At 37.2% G+C, this 24,421-nt stretch overlaps 1 protein-coding gene across 1 annotated transcript; it reads right to left on the bottom strand.

Annotated features, from left to right (window-relative positions):
• Window positions 1–363: 363 nt before the first annotated feature.
• Window positions 364–8,336, bottom strand: LOC113226205 (calcium homeostasis endoplasmic reticulum protein-like). Its single transcript, XM_026458741.1, has 4 exons — window positions 8,225–8,336; window positions 7,017–7,306; window positions 2,853–3,011; window positions 364–521 (listed from the first exon to the last, which is right to left on the bottom strand). The coding sequence occupies exons 1-4, from the start codon at window positions 8,296–8,298 to the stop codon at window positions 364–366; spliced, it is 681 nt and encodes a 226-aa protein (XP_026314526.1). The 5' UTR covers window positions 8,299–8,336.
• Between the last annotated feature and the right edge of the window lie 16,085 nt (window positions 8,337–24,421).

The raw sequence follows: 24,421 nt of genomic DNA, 5'->3' as shown, positions 1-24,421 counted from the left end.
TTTTAAGTGCAGGATTTGCGGTGTATTACTGCATTTTATTTGAGATGTTTTTGTTAGTAGTACGGAGGGTATTTATTTAGCAATGCAGAATAATAATTTTTATGTATAAAAACTTGTATTTAAACTGAATGCTTTTCTTATTTACGAAACCAAATAGCCGCCATTTTGCGGTAGGAGGAGCGCATCGCGTGAGCGGATAAAAAGCAATTTCACGGACCTTTTTTTCACGCCATTCGATTCTATTTCAAGTCTATAGGAGACCAATTGAAGTAGGAGTACCATGTATTTCGTAGGGCCATTGAAACACAATTTAATAAAAACACACTTAATATATTTATTAAAAAGACTAAACAATACTAACAATCACACAGCTTGAATGAAACCTAATCTTTTGTAGAGTTGGATTTCCCAACGCTTGAGTTTCGATATAGGTGCGTCTGCGTCGTAATTCTTACTGCGTTTGTAATGACGCAGGAAATCGCCATCTATTTTTATGCGTTGATCGCAGTTATCTCTCGTACCTGAGTCAAAAGTTTGACGTTAAGATTGAAGGTCGTAAAAACTGACCTCATTTTTAATTGAAATAATTATTCAAATGTACTATAAAACTACAACTCCAACTCCAAGAAGTCAATAGTCACAATTTGTCTACCTAAGGGTGTGGATCAGATCTGGCGAATGCATACTGCACGCGCGCTACACGCGTGCTGCATGCGTGCAATTAAATACTGTTAACATAATATGTGCGCGCGAGCCTTTCTCAAACAGGGCATTTGCGGCGCTTGCGCTTTCGCCAAATCTGTACGCACCCTTACCAATCCAACGTGTACAAACTCGATGAGTCTAGTCACCTATTCAGCAAACTACTCGTCGAAAAATTTATGGCTGAGATCCCTGCACTAACTGGAAAACAGCTGATGATCTTCAAACGCTAAACAGATGATAATAAAACATAGCTAAAAACCATTCCGATTAAATTAACCTTCAAACTTAGAATAATAACGCATAGAATGATAGTTTCATATCAAACGAACTGTCACAAGTGAGGCATAAATCAAATTCATGTAGGCTAGTTTTAGTAATGTAAATATCACAGAGTATGTCAATGTAGGTACACCAGGCGGCCTTATTGCTAAGTAGCAATTTCTTCCAGGCAACTAAAATGAAAGCGTTTTAAATAAATACACTACTCATCAATAAAGTTACTAACAAATAACTACTATTATATTATTTAGAAATAATGTTTTATTATATTATATGCTTACAATAATAACACATAGAATGATAGTTTCATATCAAACGAACTGTCACAAGGGAGGCAAAATTCAAATTCATGTAGTTTTTGTAGTAGGTTAATTTTCGGTTTTAGTGAATATTTATATAAAAATACAAGTTGAAACGCGTTACTTCCTTGTGGAATGTGATATTAGTATCTATTTTATGTTTGTCTGACGTATTTCTACACTCATTTACCGCACATTTCGTCATTTTTAGCTAAAATTCTGGAGCTCTTCGCGGTGCAAGTTGACCTTGAGCACTGAAGGCCCGCCCGCTCGTGTAGGCCCTTTGGGAGCGCTTCAATTTGCCTCACTTAGCGTGTGCGGGCTAGGTTTCTATGTCTTATTATTCTAAGATTGTATGTTTGTTCTTCCTGAAGGTATGAAATTATATTATAGGTATAGAATTGTATTATTATGTGTGTTAGTCTATAAGATATGTATTAATGGGTGTTTGTAACCTGAACATAAATAAATAAATAAAAATGATAAGGTTACATAAATAATTTCGTAGGACTGTAAAATAAGTTATAAATAGTAACAAGAATAAATAAATATACCCAGGAAGATTATACCACTAAGCATGAATGTTCTTGTCTATACATTGAAGTCGTTGCATCTGAATCGGTAACCTATCACAAACTCGAATGTTTTTTCCGTAATAACGTTTGTTCGAATTTTCATCACACCGAAAACCGAATTATGACGAAACGTTGTTAAGTTAAGTTACGGGTCCCTCAGCTGCCGTCTTGTGCAGGTACTCACCGGACATGGCTATTTCGGTGACTACCTGCACAAGATCGATCGGAGGGAGGTGACCCCGGAGTGTCACGAGTGCGGCGATGCTACAGACTCGGCGAGGCACACCTTTGAGGTGTGCCCGACCTTTAGCCAGCAGCGCCGGGATCTCGTAGACGTACTCTCGCTTCCCAGACATGCTGGGAAGCGAGAGGTCATGGCCTCTCGCTTCCCGTTCTCGCAAAAGGAGATGGCCGAACGCGTTCGCGAAGATAGCGCCCTCTCGGACCCCATTTGGCGTCGGCGGAGAGGACGCACGCGACGGCTCTACGCTGACCACTTGCGTCCCTTCAGCGAAGGTCAGCAGGGTGCAGGGTTGGGAGACCCTGCCCCTGCATTGCACTGGCCTCCGCCGCAGATAGATGCCCCAAATGTTCCGGGGCATCTCTGTGCAGGTTGCCCCCTATAATTAAAGGGGGGATGGTGTAGGGGTCCGCCCAAAGGCGGACCGGCACCATCGGAGTCGCGGTAGCATCTGAAAGGGACCCCGCGCCTCGAACATCGTAAGGTTTTTAGTGGGTATGCTCTTGGGGACCGACAATCCCCAGGAGAGTCCCACATATCCCCGCCATCTCCCAGCGGCGGGGAATGCGTAATTTTCCTCACGATAATAATAAAAAAAAGGTTAGGTGAAGTTAGGTTTAAAAGAAAAAACATTTTCCTCTCAAAATTACTTTCGAGGCTATGAAAATTCAAGCAAACGTTATTTGTGGAAAATGTCATTTCAGACTACTGATAGGTAACCATCTGAATCTATTCATTAACAAAATATCATACCGGGTACTTCGGTTCCTTTTCCAGGTTCACTCTTCGTCTGGCGAGGGTAGAAGTACCAGCGTTTGGAGCCAAGTCTATCGCTTTTGAGTATCTCGTGGACGCGATCTTGGCGTTTCTGCGTCGCTAGGTACTTCGTCGTGCTCTTTTTGTGTTTACTCGCTGTAACGAACAGGAGAAGACAATGAGTTTCAAGACATTCGTGTGGCCCCTGCTATTACAAATTTCTAAAGGAAATTTGAAAAGCGATGAAACATTACATACCCTACTAAGAAGCCTTTTATAATAATTTGACATATAATATATTGTAATAATATATTGGACATATAAGCGGGCATAGGGCAGTAAATTCGCGTCATCTGTGTTAGTCGCGCGTATGTATCGCTCAAGCAACTACATGAAATTCTAAAGGTCGTATTCTAGAACTCTACTCAATGCTCAAGTCAGGCTTTGAGTATGGTTTAAAGCACTCGAAATCATACTCAAGTCCCTGCCATTAAGGTCCTATTTCCAGTGCTTGAAATTATACTCAGATCCTGACTTGAGCATTGAGTAGAATACTGGAATAAACTCCAGTGGAGTATATAAGCTTCTTGCTTGCAACGCGATCTGTGCGCGCGTTTGAATCGATTCACTACAGCGCGTCTGCGGCGTGTATACGCGCAGATGATGCGCGTTCGTGAAAAACGCGCGTAATAAAGTACGCCATGTGCATAGGCTCTTACTTACAGTGGATTTAACCAAAATCAAATAAGTCTTATTCCAAGAATAACACGCGAGTAATTAACGTCATATTTTTGGAATAAGACTTATTCGATTGTGGTGAACTCGGGTGGCGTGAAAAGGTCATATCTGCAAAATTACAACTTTTTAAAAGAGCGGTTTAAAGATTCTACAAATTAAATTAGTCGATAACATTTTTTGCTACACAAATTTTGTTTCATGTAGTTCGTATTATTTTTATGATATTTATGTGACAAAAGCACTCTTGACGTGTGGTCACATATGACTTTATTCTATTAAGTGTGAGATATTTTGACACATTTCGTATTTGATTTTTTTGATTCATTATTTTATTCTCAAATTAACAATTATTCATATTACTGATTATTATACAAAATTCGTTAATACTGTATTTTAAATTGCAATGTTACGAAATACAAATTTAATGAATAAACATTGAATGTCAGTCGAACGTGGAAATTACGAACATTTATGAAAGCTGTTGTCGTGTTTATAAATTATTATAACAATGACTGAAGTATTTATTAACTATTGTCATTTTATTAATTAGGTCGAAACACAAAACTGAAAAGAAAACAGAACACTGCGACGCGTATTACTGCGATGCGATTTCGTACGGCAAGGCATCTCTCTGCCACGGTTCGGGTAACCATTTCTTCGACAATCGTCAACCGTACTGAACGTATTTTTTAAACTAGTACGCGACATGGATCGTAAAAAGAGTGTTGCACTGCTGTTATTGATAAGAAAGTATAGGACAAAGACACAAAGAAGATTAACTTCAAAATTTCGCAATTTTTTGCGATGCGTTGTGCGAGCACGTTGATTTCTGCGGCACGACGTCGCATCGCGTTTTTGTATTTTGACCCTATTGCACATGACTTTGACGTTAGACATTGATTAATATAGTACTTAATTGTGTATTCGACATATACGTCGCTTATTTAATAAGATATTTTAAAAACGCGGCAACAACGTACGGAACACGTGTTTTCCGAATTTTCCTAAAAAAAATCCTAATCTTAGATTTGATTTCATTTTTTTTTGGGTATATCCACTTTAAAGTTAAAAATAAAATATGGTATGAGTAACTACACGATATATTCAAGCATAGACATTAATCAGAAACATAAAACCATTGACTTACAAATAAATGGACGACGGGTCTAATACAAAAACCACGAAAAAAATGTCCCAAGTCAACCTATTTAAACGTAGTGACATGTCAAGGAATATGAAATAGCTAAAACGTTGAATTTAAATTGTAATGTCATTGCAGTCCTGTCTAATTTTGCTTGCTTCGCTGTCAGTCGAACAAACGTGCGTGAATGACGCTCTGTATACGATTTTAGCGCCCTATAAGTTCGGACATTTTTTAGCGCGGACCCGACGTCCATATAATTGTAAGTCAATGCATAAAACAATAAAGTTTCCTCGATAGATAAAAATCACGAAATGACCTCTAATTTTCACATTTTTTCGATTTATCCTCGAAACGCTACAGGTTACTTATTAGGACAAAAATTATATAATTTTATTATATTTATGCATGATCGACAACTGTCACTACGGATTTTTTTAAATCCCTTTAGTTTTAGAGTTATTCCGCTAAAACGAATTTGGTACTTTTAATGCGCAAAATTCAACATCTCCTGTCGCATGTCACGCGAACTTCAGGCATATATTTGTTTCACAAATTTGGGCGGAGCCAACGTCAAAACTTTTTTGGCCTGAGAGCTCTTAATGTTTGTTGATTACTTCTGCAAATCACCTCTCATGGAAGAATGGCGTAAGCGGAGTTACGTCAAAAACGTTTATTCCCAACATCCTCTATAATTCTTGTAACTCTTGAAGAATTGAAGAGGATCTGGGTTATATTTTTCTGAATCTAATGAAGCAATAAATATGTTTGACGTAACTCCACTTATGCCTTTTTTCCACGAGGGGTACGTTAAAATTATTCAATTCTAATTTGAGATTGGCTCACGGTGATTGACATCAGAATAACAGAGCACTTAAGTTGATACTTAAAGGAATAATTAATACTGTTATTGGCGAGCATATTTATAATGATACCACTGTTTGTAATGTGTTTGTGATGTAATTGTTGCATATTATTATGTCATGCTGTTGGTGAAACTTTTTATAAAAATAAAAATAAAATAATTGGCAATGGTGCAAGGTCGTAACATCTGCTGGGTTTTACCGTAGCTAGTTGCCCCATTTTATTTCAATTTATTTACTGGTAAAATTATTCAAGACTGGGCTCTTCGTGAATTTTATACAATTATGAAGAACATTCCTGAATTGCGGCGAAACTTGTTGCGTTATATTTTTGGAGGCAGGACCAAAGACTATTTTTTCGAAAATACTGGTAAGCAGAAAAATATTACTTTTTGTATGTGCCATCAATAACCATAGACATCCCAAACACTTTTCTTTTTCACTGTTTCATTGAATAAATGTTAGACTTGTTAAAGTTATATTTGAAATGATAGATATTTATTCATATGTAACCGAAATTTCCATCAAATAGCTTCGGATAACGCGGACCAGCGCAAGATTGCATCTCGCTAACGTGGTTCCACACGATAGATACCGACTGTTTCAAATTATAATGAGGCAAGGTATGCAGTAAAGCAAACTCAAAGCTATTGCAGACGGTTTTAGTATAAATATAGTTCCGTTACACTTCAGTAGGAGTGAGCTCCTTGTGAATGAGTTCGTCCAGTGAAGGCAATACTTCCCTTACCAGTTTTTGCCGCCAAGCAGTAATGTGCGCATTATTGTGTTCCGGTTTGGCAGGGTAAGGGTGCTGGTTAAATTACAGGCATATGAGACTTGTCAACTTACGTCTCAGGGTGATTGGGGCAGTGGCAGTGCGCCTCAGATCTTTGCGATTTAAAGCTCTGAGTGGCACTGCAAACACACAAATTGTTCGTCCCGTCACTTAATATTACAAAAAAAGAAGCATTTATCTCCTTGCACAATCAAGATAATGACGACTGGCCAGCTGCTACGTATATGAGTTGTAGCAGACATGTTAATGGCTGGAGTACACAATCATGAAAGGTGAAAAAACAGAGACAGAGAATAAATTTAACCAGACAATGGATTTTAAGACGTGACCAACTGAGTGTTTCCTTTTGCCTTCAAGGCAAAAGATGCACTGGAAGACGTAAAAAGTCATAGTTATGCAACATAAAGGAAATGCCTGGAGTCATGAGCACTAAACATCTCTTTCGTTTGGGTATGGATAGGGACCTGTCTGTATTGACTGCCAACCTTCAGTGTTGGAGAGACACTTTAAGAAGAAAAGCTTCAAAAAGGGTCGGTCGCCTAAGAGGAACAGTTTCTGACATCTATTTTTGGTTCCTTCTTCCAAATTTACTGTACGAAAACGAAAAACAACATGAACCTTACGTGTCAAATACATCACACGAAATGCATCAAGGAATCCGGGTTTTATTGAACTCAACTGCCGGCGACTTCCAGAGCAACTGCGAGTTGGTGCCCTGGAATGCGACCTGGAGCGAGTTTTCGATCGAGTTTTAGACCTGGACCTTGTTCTGGACCTCGAACGGGATCTGGTGCGGGATCTTGTGCGAGATCGTGATTTTGATGCCCTCGGGGTTTTCGTTTCACTTTCGCGTGAGTGTGAACGCTTGTGCCGAGATTTGCGAAGGGGCCGCTGGCGCTTTGATCCGCTGGGTCTGTAAAAGAAGATTTTAAATGCCGCGTCGACATGGATTTCAATCTTAGTCCTCCTGGTTGCAAATAGATATAGGATTTTTTGTGACCAGTTGTCGCAAGGGAATATAAATGGCGTGCATAGTGAGAAGCTTAACTTCACACGGCAATATGTGCGACGGGTCAGTAGATTGGATTGTGCAGATGTAATAGAAGTATCCAACACGAATTTTTTTAGACCGCTTACCTTACATTATCGTGGTATAAATCTCCATGTTCAAAGTTCTGACTAGGATGGAAGTACGTGGGTTGGTAGTTGTAATACTTCTCGTGACCATTTTCGTAGATATTCCACTGCATGTAAGCATATTCGTCCCACTGCCACGGAACTCCACTGTTGGGAGGGTTATAAGGACATAGGCAAACGCTTTCATCATCTCCGATATTCCTCCTCACGATATTCTCCTCTGCCGTTGTAGTCACTTATGGTATATTACTATTTGAGTGATTTGGAAATCATTTAGCATAAAGATTATATACGTGATTGTACTATGACTTCATTTCTAGTGGATTTAACGGTTTTTTTTTAGTTCAGTTAGTTACAAACTAGCCCTTTTCCATAGCCAGTTTCGATTCCTACATAAAAACAGTCTCCAAACGGTAACCATGCTGGTCTGCCACGTGGGTGTCCCGGTTTCGAATCCCGGGCCGAGAGAAATATTTGTATTTCTATCGTGAGTTTGGGCGTAATTTGTGGTTTCCCTAGTGCGGGGCTATTAGAGTGCACGTTATTTTTATACAAATGATGCCCTATATAGTTTAAAAAAAAATTTTTTTTGTGTCCCTTTTCTTCCGCACTAACCATAACATCTTCAATTATATGCAGTCTGCCTGTAGAACAAGTATCTACTCATAGTGGTCCGCAAAAAACATACACTCACCTTCTGGAAGTGTCTTCGTTCAAAGGCCCATGGTAATCCCCAAATCCATCGCCATGGTCGGGGTATTCCCGCATGGGTAGGAAAGTAGAGGGATACGGATAACCATAGCCTTCCATCCACTATCACATACACAAACTGCGTAAAAAAAGTAATATAGTAAATAATGTTTTATTGATTTACAAAATTTTGCCCTACGTCAATGTCACATTTTGAATTTACTTTTCAAATGTCACTTCGGCAACAGATTAGAGAAAGAAGGAGAATTCAAATGTGTTAATAAATTTTTATGATGTTGCAGGACCCCATTTCTGCAATTTTTTTGAAATCACTGGTCATTGTAGTAAATGAGACTTTTCTACTTTTCATCAGGAGAGATGGAAATCAAATGCGCACTTATTTTTTAATAAAAAAATACTAAAACTAGCATCGAAATTACTATGCATATCTTGATTTTGTAATTAGTAGACTACATCTTCAAGGTGCCATCGACGTAGGTACCATTGACTCACCATTGAAGAGCAGGAGGCTCATAATGGCTAGCTACAGCTACTGACAAGCCCAATATTTTAGCACAATACTAAACGTACAAAATTCTGTCATGACACCATCGACATACAAATGGAATGATTTAAAATTAGCAGAGTTGGAGCCCTTTTTCATGTAATTTATTTTTTCTTCAATCAAATGTTAGGGCGCATTTATTTGACACGTATTTCATCGCACCCGCCGCGCACGGTCGCCGAGCGGAGTCCGTGATGCCGCCGGGAGTAGGTATTGGCCATTTTTAACCGACTTCAAAAAGGAGGAGGTTCTCAATTCGACTGTATGTTTTTTTGAATGTATGTTACGCGATAACTCTGGTATTTGTGAACCGATTTTCATGATTCTTTTTTTTTTGTTGGAAAGAGGGTACCTCCATAGTGGTCCCATTTCATTTTGAAGAAAATCATCCACCTCTGAGGGTGGCTGTTCACGCATAAAGATTCATTTTTATAAATAGCACCTAAATTTTACTTAAGGAGCAATTATTTTAATGGTTGGTTTTGCTATTCTCCAATTCAAGGCGTTTTTCTCTCTCAATAATTTGTCTCAGTAATTTTAACTGCCTCTGTGGCCGAACGGTTACCATGACTGACACGCAGAGGCCCCAGGTTCGATTCCCGGGCCGGGAGAAATATTTGTATGGCCTACATTTATTTCTCTCGTGAGTTTGGGTGTAATTTGTGGTTGTCTATGTATGTGTCCATGGCATCCGCGACACAGGGTTTCCCTAGTGCGGGGCTATGTTGAGTGTGTGCGTTATTATTAAAAAAAATAAAAATATATATACTTTTAGTAGTGACGTCTGATTCTTATTATCTCCTGTGTCAAGATCTGTGTAGTGGCGAACTAAATATCCCCATATTACAACAAAACTTGGCAAATTCCCCGTACTTTCAAGGATGGTTTTTTAGTACTCTGTACTGAGATTATGAAGAAAATTTTCGGTGCAATGACAGACATGATAGGATTGACAGTCCCAAATCTTTCCAATTTCCTTTTGAGTACCCGATGCCGCCGCGCAGCGGACGCGTGCTTTTAACTGCCATGGCAAAATACGCTATATTTATTCAGCTTTTACGTTTTAACTTAAATGAGCGTCCCGGACACTTGGGTGTGTCTGGCTTGAATTTGGTCTACGCCGTGGCCGAGGGATTTTAAATGTTGTTGCCTAGTAAATAGAATTCAGATTCGCCATTAATGTACCTGGAGGCTTGGTAACTGCTGGGCGCTTATTGTTTTACGATGATAATGATAAATATTTTAAAAAACATACCAACCAAAAAATAGAGGTCAACACTCGCAAATCTTTTTCCGTAAAAACTAGTGAGGTCTCTTTAGAGCCAATTAACTTTATCTCTGTCCTTGTGTAGTACTTGTTGGGTGTGATATGAGTGTTACTGTTGAGTATCGTCTAGCTAGCTGGCTATACATGAAATGGTAAGGGAAAGCTGTAACCTATCACGAACAACCCTACGTTCCTACCTAACAGCCTAGCCCTAACCATACACTACTATATATACGTATATAGATAGGTAGAGGTAGGCTATTACAATGCGACCTAAGGTAACAGACGGAAGGTAGGAAGGATAAGGGGTGCAAGGAGTGAATTTTCTCACTGCCAGTCTCATAGTCTCACGAGACTGATCAGAAAAGATGACGTGTCTAAAGGTGTCTTGGCCGCAGTGAGAGGATGCTGTTAGTCAGGAGAGTTTCGTCGTCGTCAATGAGACAGCGTTGATGTTTGGATTCAAAGAGATCCTTATTTCTAAAAACTAGACTATTTACACAAATTCTATTTACACGTGTGCATTATATCTACAATATAATTTTTAAATGTAAAACAAAGGAAACGTCTACTCAGCAGGCTGGTCTTGCACATTGTTACTCAGCCAGTGCACTGCTGAGTGGTCTATTATCGTCACGTGTTAAGTTATGTCTGGTCAGGTTGTCTGTTCATATATATCACGTGAACGTGAACAGTCTCTTCATTCAATTACATATAGTAAAAAAAAAATCGTTTATGTTCTTAATGGATTCGTTATATTAAGTTGCAGAAGACTACTTTATCGTGAACCGTATTATCTTGTTGTTTAAAGTGAAATAGAATAGAACAGAAATTTATTTTCTCCCAATAGCTTACAAATATTACTGGTGGAGACTGGTATCTAAGCTAGGTAAAACCTGTGTTATATAGATAACCAGACCTCTACCTCAAGGACGTAATAGTGAGTACTTACACTAGTTTAGCAAGCTATTATAAATCACTAAATTAACAATTGCTATTATATGAGGCCATTCAAACCTTGAAAGAAATGTAAAGATGTATGGAAGATTGTGAAAAGGCGGTAATCAGAAGTGGGTGGTTTCTAATATAGATTTTTTTGGACTATATAGGCATAACTGATAAATTATATAGACATAATTGGTTGATGAATAATACCATCGCAGTCAGCAGTGATCATGAGACACGTAAAGAGCCCGAAATAACAAATATACTCGATTTTATATACGAAAAAATAGTTACATTTTCAGTATGATGGATAAATTATTTCAATTACCTAAGATAGAATTGCAATTTAGTGGTTCAATAAGTTACATAAAGTTTAATGTTTAATCTTTGTCAAAGATAACTCGCATCTCTCGCCAGGACTAGTAGCTGTAAAGGTACTAACTGGGTGATAAATCTTTCATAGATTTCTCATAGATGGCGCTACGACTAAAAAGCCGTTGAAAAACCAAATACAAAGACACGATGCAAGCACACAGAAAAATTCGTTGGGTCCGTTGGTCCGTTCCGTGGCTTAGTTGGTATAGCGTCTGGCACGGTATGCAAGAAGACGTCGGTTCGAATCCGAACGGAACGAAGGAATTTTTTCTGAGTATTCGATCTTTGTATTAATGATTACAACAAAGATAACTCAGTCCAATCCGGTTCGATACGAACCAACGTCTCCCAGCAAACCGTGCCGATGTGCCGTGATTAAAGAAAGTGTTCTATCTTTTTTAAATAATTATAACAAACTAGTTTCATAAAAAAATAATTGAATGGAAAACAGTTTGATATTCAATAAAAACTTAATTTCAATCACAACATTAGTTACCAAAGTAATGCTCAGGTTGTGTTTACATGACAAAGATATGGGAGAGAGATTTTTTTATAATTCCTAGTGACAGGACGACCAAGTCGTGCGCCACTGAAAGTTTTATATTGCAAAGATTTAAGGCGCCCATTACCCTGGGACATAAGTTTACGAGTCTCATGTGCCTGTAATTTCACCAGCATCTTACATTACCCTTCAAAACCGGAACGTAATGGTCACATTACTATTTGGCGGCAGTATGGTGACAAATAAAGGCCGGCGCAGAGTGACGTCGCGGCATGGCACGTCACGGCAAAGGATTTTATTTTTGATCAAGTTATTTTTATCCTTATTTCATCGAGGTTAGAATTCATATTACTTTATTTCGATACAATTATACCGCGGCACGTCGTGGCATGCCGCGGCATGCCGCAGGACGCCGCGGTATGCCGCGGCACATCGTAGCATGCCGTTTCATTCCACAGACGTCCCGCAAGTCACGTCGGTCACAGAATTATGACAATTAAACTAATTGAAAAAAGGTTTGAGAGCAAAACTAGTTGAAAATTAGTGGCTGGCCTTGCTGCGGGACGCCACGATGTGCCGCGGCATGCCGTGCCGTGCCGCGACGTCATTCTGCGCCGGCCTTAATGGACGACAACAACTTTGACGGGGACACTTCCGTGCCCCCAGTCAGAAGTTTTCAAGTACGCCGAATTCTGGAAATTCGAATCGCCAAAGCGATATTTCTCAATTTTCTAATTTCATTAAAAATTTTTATCTCCTACCTTTTTCAAACTTATTTTTTATGCCTTCACAAATAATATTATAATAGTCTTTGTAACTTCGATCATTAAGTACGCGGTATCGTTGAAAATGAATTTGGGCGTCGATAGAACTGATAATTCTAAGAAAATAACCTTTTAAGATTTACGACTTTTGTAATCGATTATATTCGAGAAATTTAGGTCGATTCGATGAATCGAAAGAAAGAATAATTAAGGAAGGGGACAAATTAAGAATCGATGAATGCTTAATGGCTCCTTCCATTAGACGTTTTTAAGTTTGTCGAATTGTTTTTTTTTACTAAGAAAATTGTTAACTACTCTCTTCAGAGTTGGAGGTGAATGTAGACATAGAGTTACTAGAACATATTAAAAATTATATTGAAGTTAAAAAATAATTATTATTTAACTGCCTCCGTGGCCGAACGGTTACCATGCCGGACTGCCACGCAGAGGTCTCAGGTTCGATTCCCGGGCCGGGAGAAATGTTTGTATGGCTTACATTTATTTCTCTCGTGAGTTTGGGTGTAATTTGTGGTTGTCTATGTGTGTGTGCCCATGGCACCCGCGATGCAGGGTTTTTATTTAAAAAATTTGAGAACATAAAGTCACGGGTACACACCGGATTCGAACCTTCTCGACCTTCTCAATTTTCACACTCTCAACTCGTCACCACATTGTTTACTTTAAAGCGTATTTACATTTATTTAAGAGATTAACATTCTTACACTAGTGTCACAGTACATTTATGATAATGTAATTTATGCTAAGAAGAACTATACCTATATGAAAAATAGTGATAGACGTAACATTAATACGAGGTATAAAAATAAACTAGCTGTTCTTGATAGTCGTCTTCACAAAGTCTCGAATTCGTTTACGGGCAATATATACGCTTCCATAAGATTCCGGTTGACATTCAAAATTTGCCATTTATGAGGTTTAAAACTATAGTGAAACAAGAACTTTATACCAAAGGTTTATTATATAGCTTCTGCCTACTTGGATGACAAAAATTGGTAGTGACGATGGTGAAGATGTTTGAAATGAATATTGTAAATGATAAATGTATATTTACAAAGAGCAATCCCTAGAATTTCTTACTCCTTCTTCTTAGGGGAATCTGCCTTGCGCATGAGCGGACTTTAATTAATACGTCGCTTTCAAGTTCAATTTGGTTACCTACGAAATAAAAACGATTATGAATTAAAAAAAAACCGTATTGTAACGGGAGCTTAAAGATCTGTAATTAAATTCTAGTTACCCATTATCCGCTCACGCGATGCGCTCCTCCTACCGCAAAATGGCGGCTATTTGGTTTCGCAAATTAGAAAAGGATTCAGTTTAAATGCAAGTTTTTATAAATAAAAATTATTATTCTGCATTGCTAAATAAACACCCTCCGTACTACCAACAAAAACATCTCAAATAAAATGCAGTAATACACCGCAAATCCTGCACTTAAAAAAGCACTAATGAAATTTTTGGTGTACTTGGATAAATATGATAATATTCCATTTGAGTGGTTCTAACGTTTACCATGAAATTACTCCTTAAAGTATAGTTTATAAACATTTATATTCAGGGTAAACTTAAAAAACGCTACTTACGGTATGTTTTCAATAAATAAACATCGAAATCACCAGCCCAAACAATAACACACACGATTGTCGTGACGTATTTTTGAAGTTGTTTATTTTTTTTAAATGACAGAACCAGGCATTAAAAACTTTATGGTTTGTTAGAGTAGTTACCGAAATAGCATTTAATATTAGTTCTTTTACCTGTTATAACTTCGATATCCGATAAATCGGTAAAAAATCATCACCGGCACCTCTAGGTGTGGTATGCGTCTACGGCTGCATGTATTACTCGTCTCTCGCTTAGGGTAGTTAACTTTTAGATTAATTTAACTAATATTAATTCTATGTCCTAAATATCTTTATATTATTAAATTAAATACGTAATAACGTTGCATTGAGTATAAGAATTACAGATCTAACGCAACCCTAATTGGAAAGCTGAGAAGCGTCTGTGACAACATACATCAAAATTGACAAAGGCCCAAGCCTAGTGGCAGCCTTTATGAAAATAATAGTATTAACAATAACAATACTATATTCTGATTATCAGGATACTCACGCCTGTCAAGTCAATCACCGAGAACCGGATGAAGTCAAGTGACAGAGGTCTTTGGCAACCCTGTACACTGGCTGATCTGGGGTCAGAACTGGGGTTGGTAGGGAGGGTCACTATAATCAAAACTAGAAAGATTTGGGGCTGTCAAATCTATCATATCTATCATTGCACCGAAAATTTTCTTCAAAACTGCCAATGCCTACTCGCTACTAACACTTATTTGTATGAATTTCTAAAACTTAACAACATAAAACTGTAACCAGCAATTAATTGCTTTATGTTGATGATACGAAGCAAGGAATCATTCGAACCCACAAACCACATCTGGTCTGTGTTCGAACCTAGCATAAACCTCTCAAAAACCGTACTTTGTGTCACCACAGCACACTTAATAACCGCAAAAACCAAACTAAAAAAATACAGTTAATTATTTGTCTCAACATAGCACCGATTCTTCCAACCATGACGTCCATATCCACACAAAACTTGACTTCAATTTCAAAACTTAAAAGTACACCACTTTATAAAAATCTGCATGCAATAGAGGATAACCTAAAAACATTCAAACAAATGTTTTCAAATACTTGAGGATTTAATTAAAAAGAAACTCTGAATGGACCTTATTCAAAAGGACGAACTGTAAATAAGGAAACATGTAAAGAGGAAAAACACCACGTTAAGTTTACTCTCATAAAAATTATGCAGCAGTTAATGATCTGTTTATAGAGTCTAAATTTGTGCGCAGGATGATTTGCGGAGTGTGGTATTATCATTGTGGGTACAAGAAGGCAGGAGTAAGTACAATGATCTGCAAAAGTATCTGAAAGTATTTTTTTGATGTTGTGGTTAGTATTAAATAATACTTAACACACCTAATTCGCCTCAATAATAGTATACAGTAATACTTAATATGTAGTTGTCTTATTGAAGAACTTTGAAAACCATACCAATTACAACGTATTGCGGAGGATGCCTAAAGGCTTATAGTACTTCCGACACATGATGCAGAGTGATACTCCCTACTGCAACTCATTCTGCAAGGAAAAGAAATCCAGGGCAGCTAGAGACGAGGTCGTAGGAAAACCAAATGGTTTCAATATCAAAATTTTAGTAGCTGTAGAGTTCCTTGTGAAGGGTTCGTCCAGGCTAGTAAGGCCATTTTACCTATTTCTGTCGCCAAGCAGTAATGTCAGCATTACTGTGTTCCGGTTTTGAAGGGTAATGGTAAAATTACAGGCACATGGGACTTGTCAACTTATGTCTTAGGGTGACGGGCGCAGTGGTAGTGCCCCTCAGATCTTTGCAATTTAAAGCTCTGAGTGGCACTTTAACTGTTATGGATAGGCGTGTAGCCTACTCATCATTTATCTACACACATGTCATAAAATATTTATAATGTGTTCAAAAACCGCAAATTACGACCAGCATAAAGGTTAACTGTTTTGTTAGAACAAATTTCTTAACTGTGAAAATGTTATTATTGCTTCATAATAACATCGAATTCGATGTTATTATTTACATTCAAATTTCGAACATCTCTGAAAAACAAAACAATTTGATTGGATCTCAATTCTAATATCAGTCGAGATGAAGTTTTATTCGAAATGAAATGTCAACAGCAAACAATTTTGACAAATTTCACACGTTACTTGATATCGAACGATATGATAGTTGGGGCCAGTGAGCATAAACAAGTATAATATCATTGGTTGGGGCCGACTCTAGTTTGTCTATGAATTAAATTAAAACTGCGTTTGTGTGACATGCGCACACTAATCCCCCCCATGTATTATAGTTTTTGCAGGCTGTTGATCATTCTTTCATATTTTCCATATTCAGGTCCTCTCATATTTGATTCTTTGCTTTGGAACCTATCCGCGTACAACGGTATAAATATTTTTTTTCCACCATATCGGGAAGTATGCGTTCTATTTCTATCAGTAAATAAGAACTTGTAGCTTATATATGTATATAATACGCTTTAACGACATTTGGATCGAACGACTTTAAAATTGGACTACGAAAAAGCAGTTCTACGAATAAATCGCTACGATATCGTAACGGTTTGAATATGTGAATCACCCCCCTGTAGATGCCATTATGTGTTATAAATTAACAAACTACTTTATAAATTAACGCTAGCTAGTATCGATAGATGGCGCTAATCCTAAACAAAACATAAGAATAGCCGGCAGTATCCACAAAAATCCATGAAATTAGCGCCATCTAGTTGATTTGTTTGTTATAACTAGAAATTAAAGTAGCTTTAACGAATTGCAGCTCGTCAAACCTTATTATCTCAAAGCGCGCGTCAACGCGCGCTGACAAGCTCCCGGCGTTATGGGGGCGTGTACACGCTAAGAAATTCGATGTGTCTGCCACAGAAAAGATGAGAATGGTCTTGTACACGACAGGAACTTTGTCGAATCTTGTCGTGTCTGTTGAAGACGAGAAAATGATGAGTATGTACATGATACGAATGCTTTCGGACCTAGGTACGTGTGGACGGTAAAATGTGTCAGTACATTACGAGTCTTCCAGGTAGCTGTCGTTTTACTACCGACTGTGGGAAGAAATATGTTATTGACTACTAAGCAACACCCGCCCACGCGTATAAACGTTCGTTTACTGATAATGCACCTCACCCCGCCTCGTACAATAGCGGCAGAGCGCACCGTGTCGGGAGTAGACAAGACTTTTTTCTTTTACACAGTGTACACAGTTCGTGTGTAGAAACGACACGAATTCTTGCATAGACACGAGCCCCTAGCGCAACGTTTAATAGGCGTTTACCTAAAACGATCAGCATGGGAGTTAGCGAAACGCCAAAAAAAAAGTACTCCAACTTGTGTCTATATTTTCATGCAATTACAAACGTCACATCGGTGATGCACTTTTGTAGCTGTTTGTACAAAGACGAGTCCATATTCATGCAAGTTGAGATGAAAAAGTTGGTACAATGCGCTCGCGTCATTAGAGAGCGAGTGGGTAAGTGGTAAGTTGCGAGAGGAAGAAGCCGGCGCTGGCTAAAGTAATAGACGAACGGCAGCAACTCTCGTGGTTCAACTTTGAAAGAATTATTCAAATGTAGGATAATGGCAGACCCTTAATACAGTATACTATAAGTAAATTATGTATTTCGTAAACATGCTCGGAAATATTTGCATTATCTTTAAAAGAATAGCACATAAATTTTGTCGTTTAACGACCATGTAACTATTTACAAGTTTAGGCCTGAAAAGTAAATATATGAAAATCCAAAAAAAAAATCTATGTATCAACAATGAACTATGTAAACCTTGTAAATAGTCAACCGTAACCCCTGGGTAGGTATCTGTAACGTTGTTTTATGTGAAAAAAAAAACAAATGTACCTAAGCCATTCGGATCCTAAAAAAATAGTTTCATTTCCAATAGGTGAACAGACTAAAGAAAAACTGTCATACAACCCATTACTTTCAGTGTCTGTGATTGCGAGAATTTTAAATGTCCATTATACTATTATTGGCGTTTAGTTATGTGGGCTTACGTACTTTAAAAAAAGAAGCAGGAAATAAACTAGTGTGTTAACATTTACTCTAGTATTATTTCCTCGCATTGTTAGATACGAAACTTGTTACCAGTATCAAAAGTACATGCGTATCATATGGTTACTTTCTATTTCGAAATGTGAATACGGATATGTACCAATGGAAAATAGATATTATATTATTCACCTAAGAGTACCGGTATCCAGTTTGCTGCGTTCGGTTGCGGCCGACAAGTCAAAAGATGTGGGCGCGCCGCCATCAGAATTTCGAGAGTATTGTTTTCATTGCGTTGAAATATGCAATCAAGAATCTTCTATATAGGCTAAACCATGGAAAACTAGGCACGTGTATGGAATTAAGTTCTTCTTAATACCGGTACCGTAGCAAGGTCCTGGTTCCCGGAAATACCGATCGATATTTCAAGCCTTGATTAAAGAAAAGCCCTATCTATATATCGCACTGCTATTACAATAGTGTTGTAACTCAAAATATGTGAAATTTAATATTATATCATTACTGAACGTAAAATTTGATTCTCTACACGTCAAAAAAACCGTTGTTAGAATATTGTAAGATATAATCAAAAAATATCTACTTAACTCAAAAAGAGACACACTTTACGTGAGCTAGTTCTGACCAAAATAATCCTAATTAAAAAACATAAAATTACTTTTTCCAATTTATTTTAAAAATACATTTGAGAAATTGTTTATGTGTCTATAATAAAGTATAACACATAAATTTTAATAATTTTTTACGGGAAGTGAGTAATTCGTTTTTCATAGATTCTGAAAAAGTCCTCTTTTTGAGTTAATACACTATTGTATTAACAGTTCGATATGTACCAAGGCGGCAACAGAAGCCCCGACTTCCCGGTCTCTATAATAATGTATATATAATTTTATTTTTATTAATTGTATTAATAATATATATATTATTAATACAATTTAGTGAATAAATCAGTCTTACCAGGATTGTAAATCCGTTCGGACCTTTATTCTGACTAGCTATCACGTAAGTACCTACTTAATGTGAAAACAACGGCCACGTCCCTCTCAATATTCAGTAATGTCATTTTCGTGAAATTACAAAATAAATACGTAATTACTAAAGGTTGAAATAAGGTGGAGTATATTTTACCTAAACTTGAAGGAAGTAATACTAAACACAGAGTAGATAATATCTTCTGAAAAAACTAGTAATTACTTCACTACGGCCATTGGTAGTGTATTTAAAAGAGAAACTTTGTATTTGTAAGTAAAAATATAACTATTTTGTTCAACGATATCTGTGCACGAGTCTTTGATTATGTTCTGAAGTCTTGCATTTGTGTTCATTTCTACATTTCAGAGAGAGGTAAGAAGAGACCCACGCTCAGCAGTCAAATTTAATGTCAAATAATCTTTAATTCATAGGTAAGCAAATTACACTTGAAACTGTCACTTTGATTTAGACACCACTGCTCATTCGTACGGCAGATTCGTCTGAGAAAAATGAGAAAGAAACTCTAGGGGTTGTAACTTGTAAATAAACCTTCGTGCACATTCATCATATCGACTGTGAACTGGCAACCGGTACTATCTCAATTTTGACAACTGTTTTCGTTCTGAGGGCAGAACATTTATTTCAAATACCATTACATTGCAAGAGTTAAACGGATCACTACCACGAATTTTAATCATCCGAGTACGCAGAAGCTGTATAACAACTTCATTAGTACAAAGGTTTTGTTTCACTATAGTTTTAAACCTTGTGGATGGCAAATTTTGAATATCAATCGGAATCGTATTATAGAAGCACATACATATTGAGAATTTGTGAAGACGATATTCTTCTTAACATAAATTACATATTCATAAATGTACTGTGAAGCTAGTGTACGATTGTTAATTTCTTTAGACTTATTTTTCAAACATACTTTGACGGCCAGTTTGTATTTTTTTTATAATATCAAGTGAAGAGACGAACAATTCGTGCGCCACTCAGAGCTTTAAACCGCAAAGATCCAAGGGGCACTGCCACTGCGCCTTGAGACATAAGTTAACAAGTCCCATGTGCCTGCAATTTCCTTCCCTTCAACTGTAACGCTGACATTATTGCTTGACGGCAGAAATAGGTAAGGTGGCACTTCCCTGGACGAACTCTTTTTCAAGAAACTCTACTGCTAATATTTTAAAGTGAGACATACATAGAGTAGATGATGATGGGGATGCATTCAGGAAGAAGGTCCTTTTTACTCAAAAAATTTCACTTGGAATATTTCAACAAGTTGTTTCTCGGAATCCTAAACTTCAGCTCTTCGATGACGGCACACCTTTTCTCCCTAACAGGGGCGCAAAGTACCATCTTGTCTCGTTTTAAAAACCCTTGAGCAACTTCAAAGTGCGTCGATCTAGCCTGTTGCCCGTTCTTTCGTATTTGAATCGACATCAATTCAATAGCAATCGGAACTTGAATTAGACTATTGTACAGTCGATGTTGAGAATTTCTTGATGACCACTTCAAAGTGTCAGGCAAATTCCTTTTTATGAAAATCCTACATATTGTTTACAAGATACATAGGAAATGAAACTATTTTTCCGGATTTAAATCGCGTATATTTGTTTTTTCAAACAAACCGACGTTTCGGGCCCTTTACAGGTCCCATGGTCACGGTTGACTGAGTTGGTACAGTCTTCAACCAGTTATGTCTAATATTGATGCAAACCACCTTATTTTTTCAGTATAGTTACAATAGTTATTAATTAAATACCTTATTTTTAATTTTACAAAGAAAACATTCCAATTTACGCTACATTAAGTTTTACAAATTATTTTATTGAATGAATTTTTATTAAGTTCAATTTATTATTCATTATTAATATAAATTAGAATAAACTAAAACATATTAATTAGTACTGCAGACTTATGCCTGTTTGGGATTTTTCATTAGACGAAATACTGGATCCCAAACTGGTGGTACGGAGAAACCTTCTTCCCTGTTGAAATTAGGATGTTTTTTAGTTTCAATGGCCTCTCGCAGCATCTTGGGTAGATAACGAACTTCTTTTGCAAGGACCTGGGGTTTGTCAAACTTCATTGAATGTGTAGGTTTATCCATGACATGCTCGCAGACTGCAGACTTGTTTACGCGACGGTGTTTGACATCAGCTATATAGTTTCATTTCCTATGTGTAACAATCGCGAAAACCTAAGAACTCGATACAAGATACGTACTAACATCCATTATTTAGGTGTGTATGCTCCATCGCCGACCTCATCGTCACTTTTCATCTCGTGACATGGAACGGAAATGCGCACGTATTTCTTTTTATAAAAAAGAGATAGTAGTAAAGTAAGTAAGTATAAAAGCACCATGGACCAATAACTCAAGAGGGTTGCTAACCGTGATACATGACAGCGTGATCGGGTATTTAGTAGGTACCTATTATTTGGTACATCAGATGTCGCCACGAGTACCAAATAGCTATTTTTGTAACTAATTTGTTTTACATTGACAAGCTGCAATTAATCAAAGCTACTCCAATTTTAGTTACTTCCATGGTATGTAATGTCCTACGGGATTCTCATGTGGGGTAAAGCGGCAGATATACAAACCACATATATGTGTTGCAAAAACGAGCGATTCATTCTGTGCACCGTTTAGGTTCTCGAATTTCTGTCAGAGAAAAGTTTAAGGAGACTGGTGTCATGACTGTGGTATCACAGTACATTTGCTCACAAATTTTGTATGAAAATATCCATAATATTAACCTTAGAACTAAGTCCAAACTCATGGTGCCACGATTTCGTTTAACTAAGATAAACGATTCTTTTATCGGGACTGTATACGTTTTTACAATAAGATTCCGGAGAATATATTAAGATTACCATTTCCTAAGTTTAAGAGTAACATTAAAAGTATTTTAATTTGAAAAGTCATATTACAAAATTGTACACTACGTGTTAGTTAAAGACGTATGGAAAGATAACATGAGTGTAGATTCCACACAAATATGATGCGAAATGTATTCCTTGGCATTTATTTAATTGATAAGAGCAATCCCTAGAGTTTCTTGCTGGTTCTTCTAAGGGAAGTCGGCACAGTGAACGAGCAGTAGATCAAAAAAAAAATACGTTTTCAAGCGTAAACCTATGAATAAATGATTATTTGACTTTGACTTTAGTGATGTCAAATAAATCAACTAGATGACGCTTATTACACAGATTTTCATGGATAGTGCCGGCTATTCTTTTATTTTGTTTAGGATTAGCGCCATCTATCCATACTAGCAAGCGTTAATTTATAAACTAGTTTGTAACACATAATGCCATCTGTTGACACGTATATCTGCCAAATTTCAGAAAATAATTCTAGCTCATGATCAATATTAGAAAGAAAAGGAAAAAAACTGAGTCCTTATATTTCATTCTACCACTTACATTTATTTACACACGACTATTGATTAGCGCCATGTACATATAAGACGGGATTTTGATCTTTTTTAACCTACTTCAAGAAAAGAGGAGCTTCTCAATACGACTATGTTTTTTTTGTACGTACGTTACGCTATAACATTTGTGAACCAATTCGGATGATTTATATTGGAAATAGGGTACCTCAGATGTGGTCCCATTTAAATTTGAAGAAAATACTCCACCTCTAAGGGTCGCAAACTAGGCAATGAATGATTTGAGGTCGGTTCTTTAGTACTCTGTACTGTTTTCAGAATTATGAACTGTAGTATGAAGATTACAAGTCCTTTCGAGTTACAGGTCCATGTAATACTCTCTAAACAAAAAAAAAATATCTTAAAGCAACATATTTTTTCCTCCTATTTTTCCATACATATGAATTTTGTGGTACTTACAGCCACCAGGAACACAGAATAGATTACTTCATCGATAAGAGCCTAGCGCTTATAAACAAGAAGAGAACAGCCTCATAAATTAATTAAAATTAAAAATTATTTATTCTCAGACAGATAAGTCCATAGTGTGTTAGTTACAAAAATCTTAAAAGCCTATGTTAGTAACAAGCAATTACATTTCAAAACAGAATTTTTTTAATTTAATTTATTTGTATGGATGATGTAAATTGCTTTTAAAATAATAATAATAATAATAATAATAATTTTCAAATAAGGTTTAAGGTGTTTTAAAATCTATTTTATACTTTAGAAATTTACGTAACTTATAGCACATTTACGTAAAGACAATATGGCTTTTGGGTCCTCCATATTTTTTGTAATTTACGATACTTATGAGAATAAGTAAAAAACTTTCCGTACACATTTTTGCTGTAGATCATCCGTACTGCCCTTTTAATCTGCCTTTTCTAATTCTACCCTGCCCACCCAGTGGGTCAGTGCGTAAATTTTCCGCTCGATAACGCGCACCGTCGTCGGCGGTACTAATTTAAAAGTTTTATGTAAGCGCCATTAGTCTTTAGTAAGCTAATGTTGGGATTTATAAGTATAATTTTGATCCAAATAAAATAGTTGTAGAATTACCTTGTGAATTCAGGTCATGGAGAGATGGGTGCACGAAAGGAGCCTCCTGCACGACGTACCATTCCTTTCTTGTAATTCTGGCGTACTCTGAGGTACAATCGGAAAGTACCTTACGCCGATTTGCAAGTCCCTTCACGACGATGTCAAGCATTATAGTATATGCCATCGGTACTATAAAAAAATGAAAATAACTATGTAGCAGCCACAGACGTGCCAGAATGTCTAACCCTCTTCCGACATTCAGGCACGTCTTAGTGCTAGCAAAAGTAACAACCATGCCTCGTGAATCAGCATAAGACACACGTACCAAATTAGTATAAATAAGTAGCTCAAGCAAAATATACATCAGTTCATATACATTAATATACAGTCATTTACTAACCCACGACTCGTCTATCATTCTCAATCAAACTACCATGGCGAAGTGGTGACCACCAACACCTTTTCACCTGCGCCATGGTAAAAACTATATAGCACGTTGAAATCAATAACGTATTTTATTTTCTTTTCACCATCATCATCATCATATCAGCCGGAAGACGTCCACTGCTGAACATAGGCCTCTCCCAAAGATTGCCAGGCTAGCCGGTCGAACGCCACGTGCATCCGTCGATTACCCGCTGTCCTTA

This window comes from Hyposmocoma kahamanoa, unplaced genomic scaffold (genome assembly GCF_003589595.1).
Source record: "Hyposmocoma kahamanoa isolate Upper Pololo Valley unplaced genomic scaffold, ASM358959v1 182, whole genome shotgun sequence".
Lineage (NCBI taxonomy): Eukaryota > Metazoa > Arthropoda > Insecta > Lepidoptera > Cosmopterigidae > Hyposmocoma > Hyposmocoma kahamanoa.
Note: the sequence above shows the minus strand (reverse complement) of the source record. Positions and strands in the feature narration are given on the sequence as shown.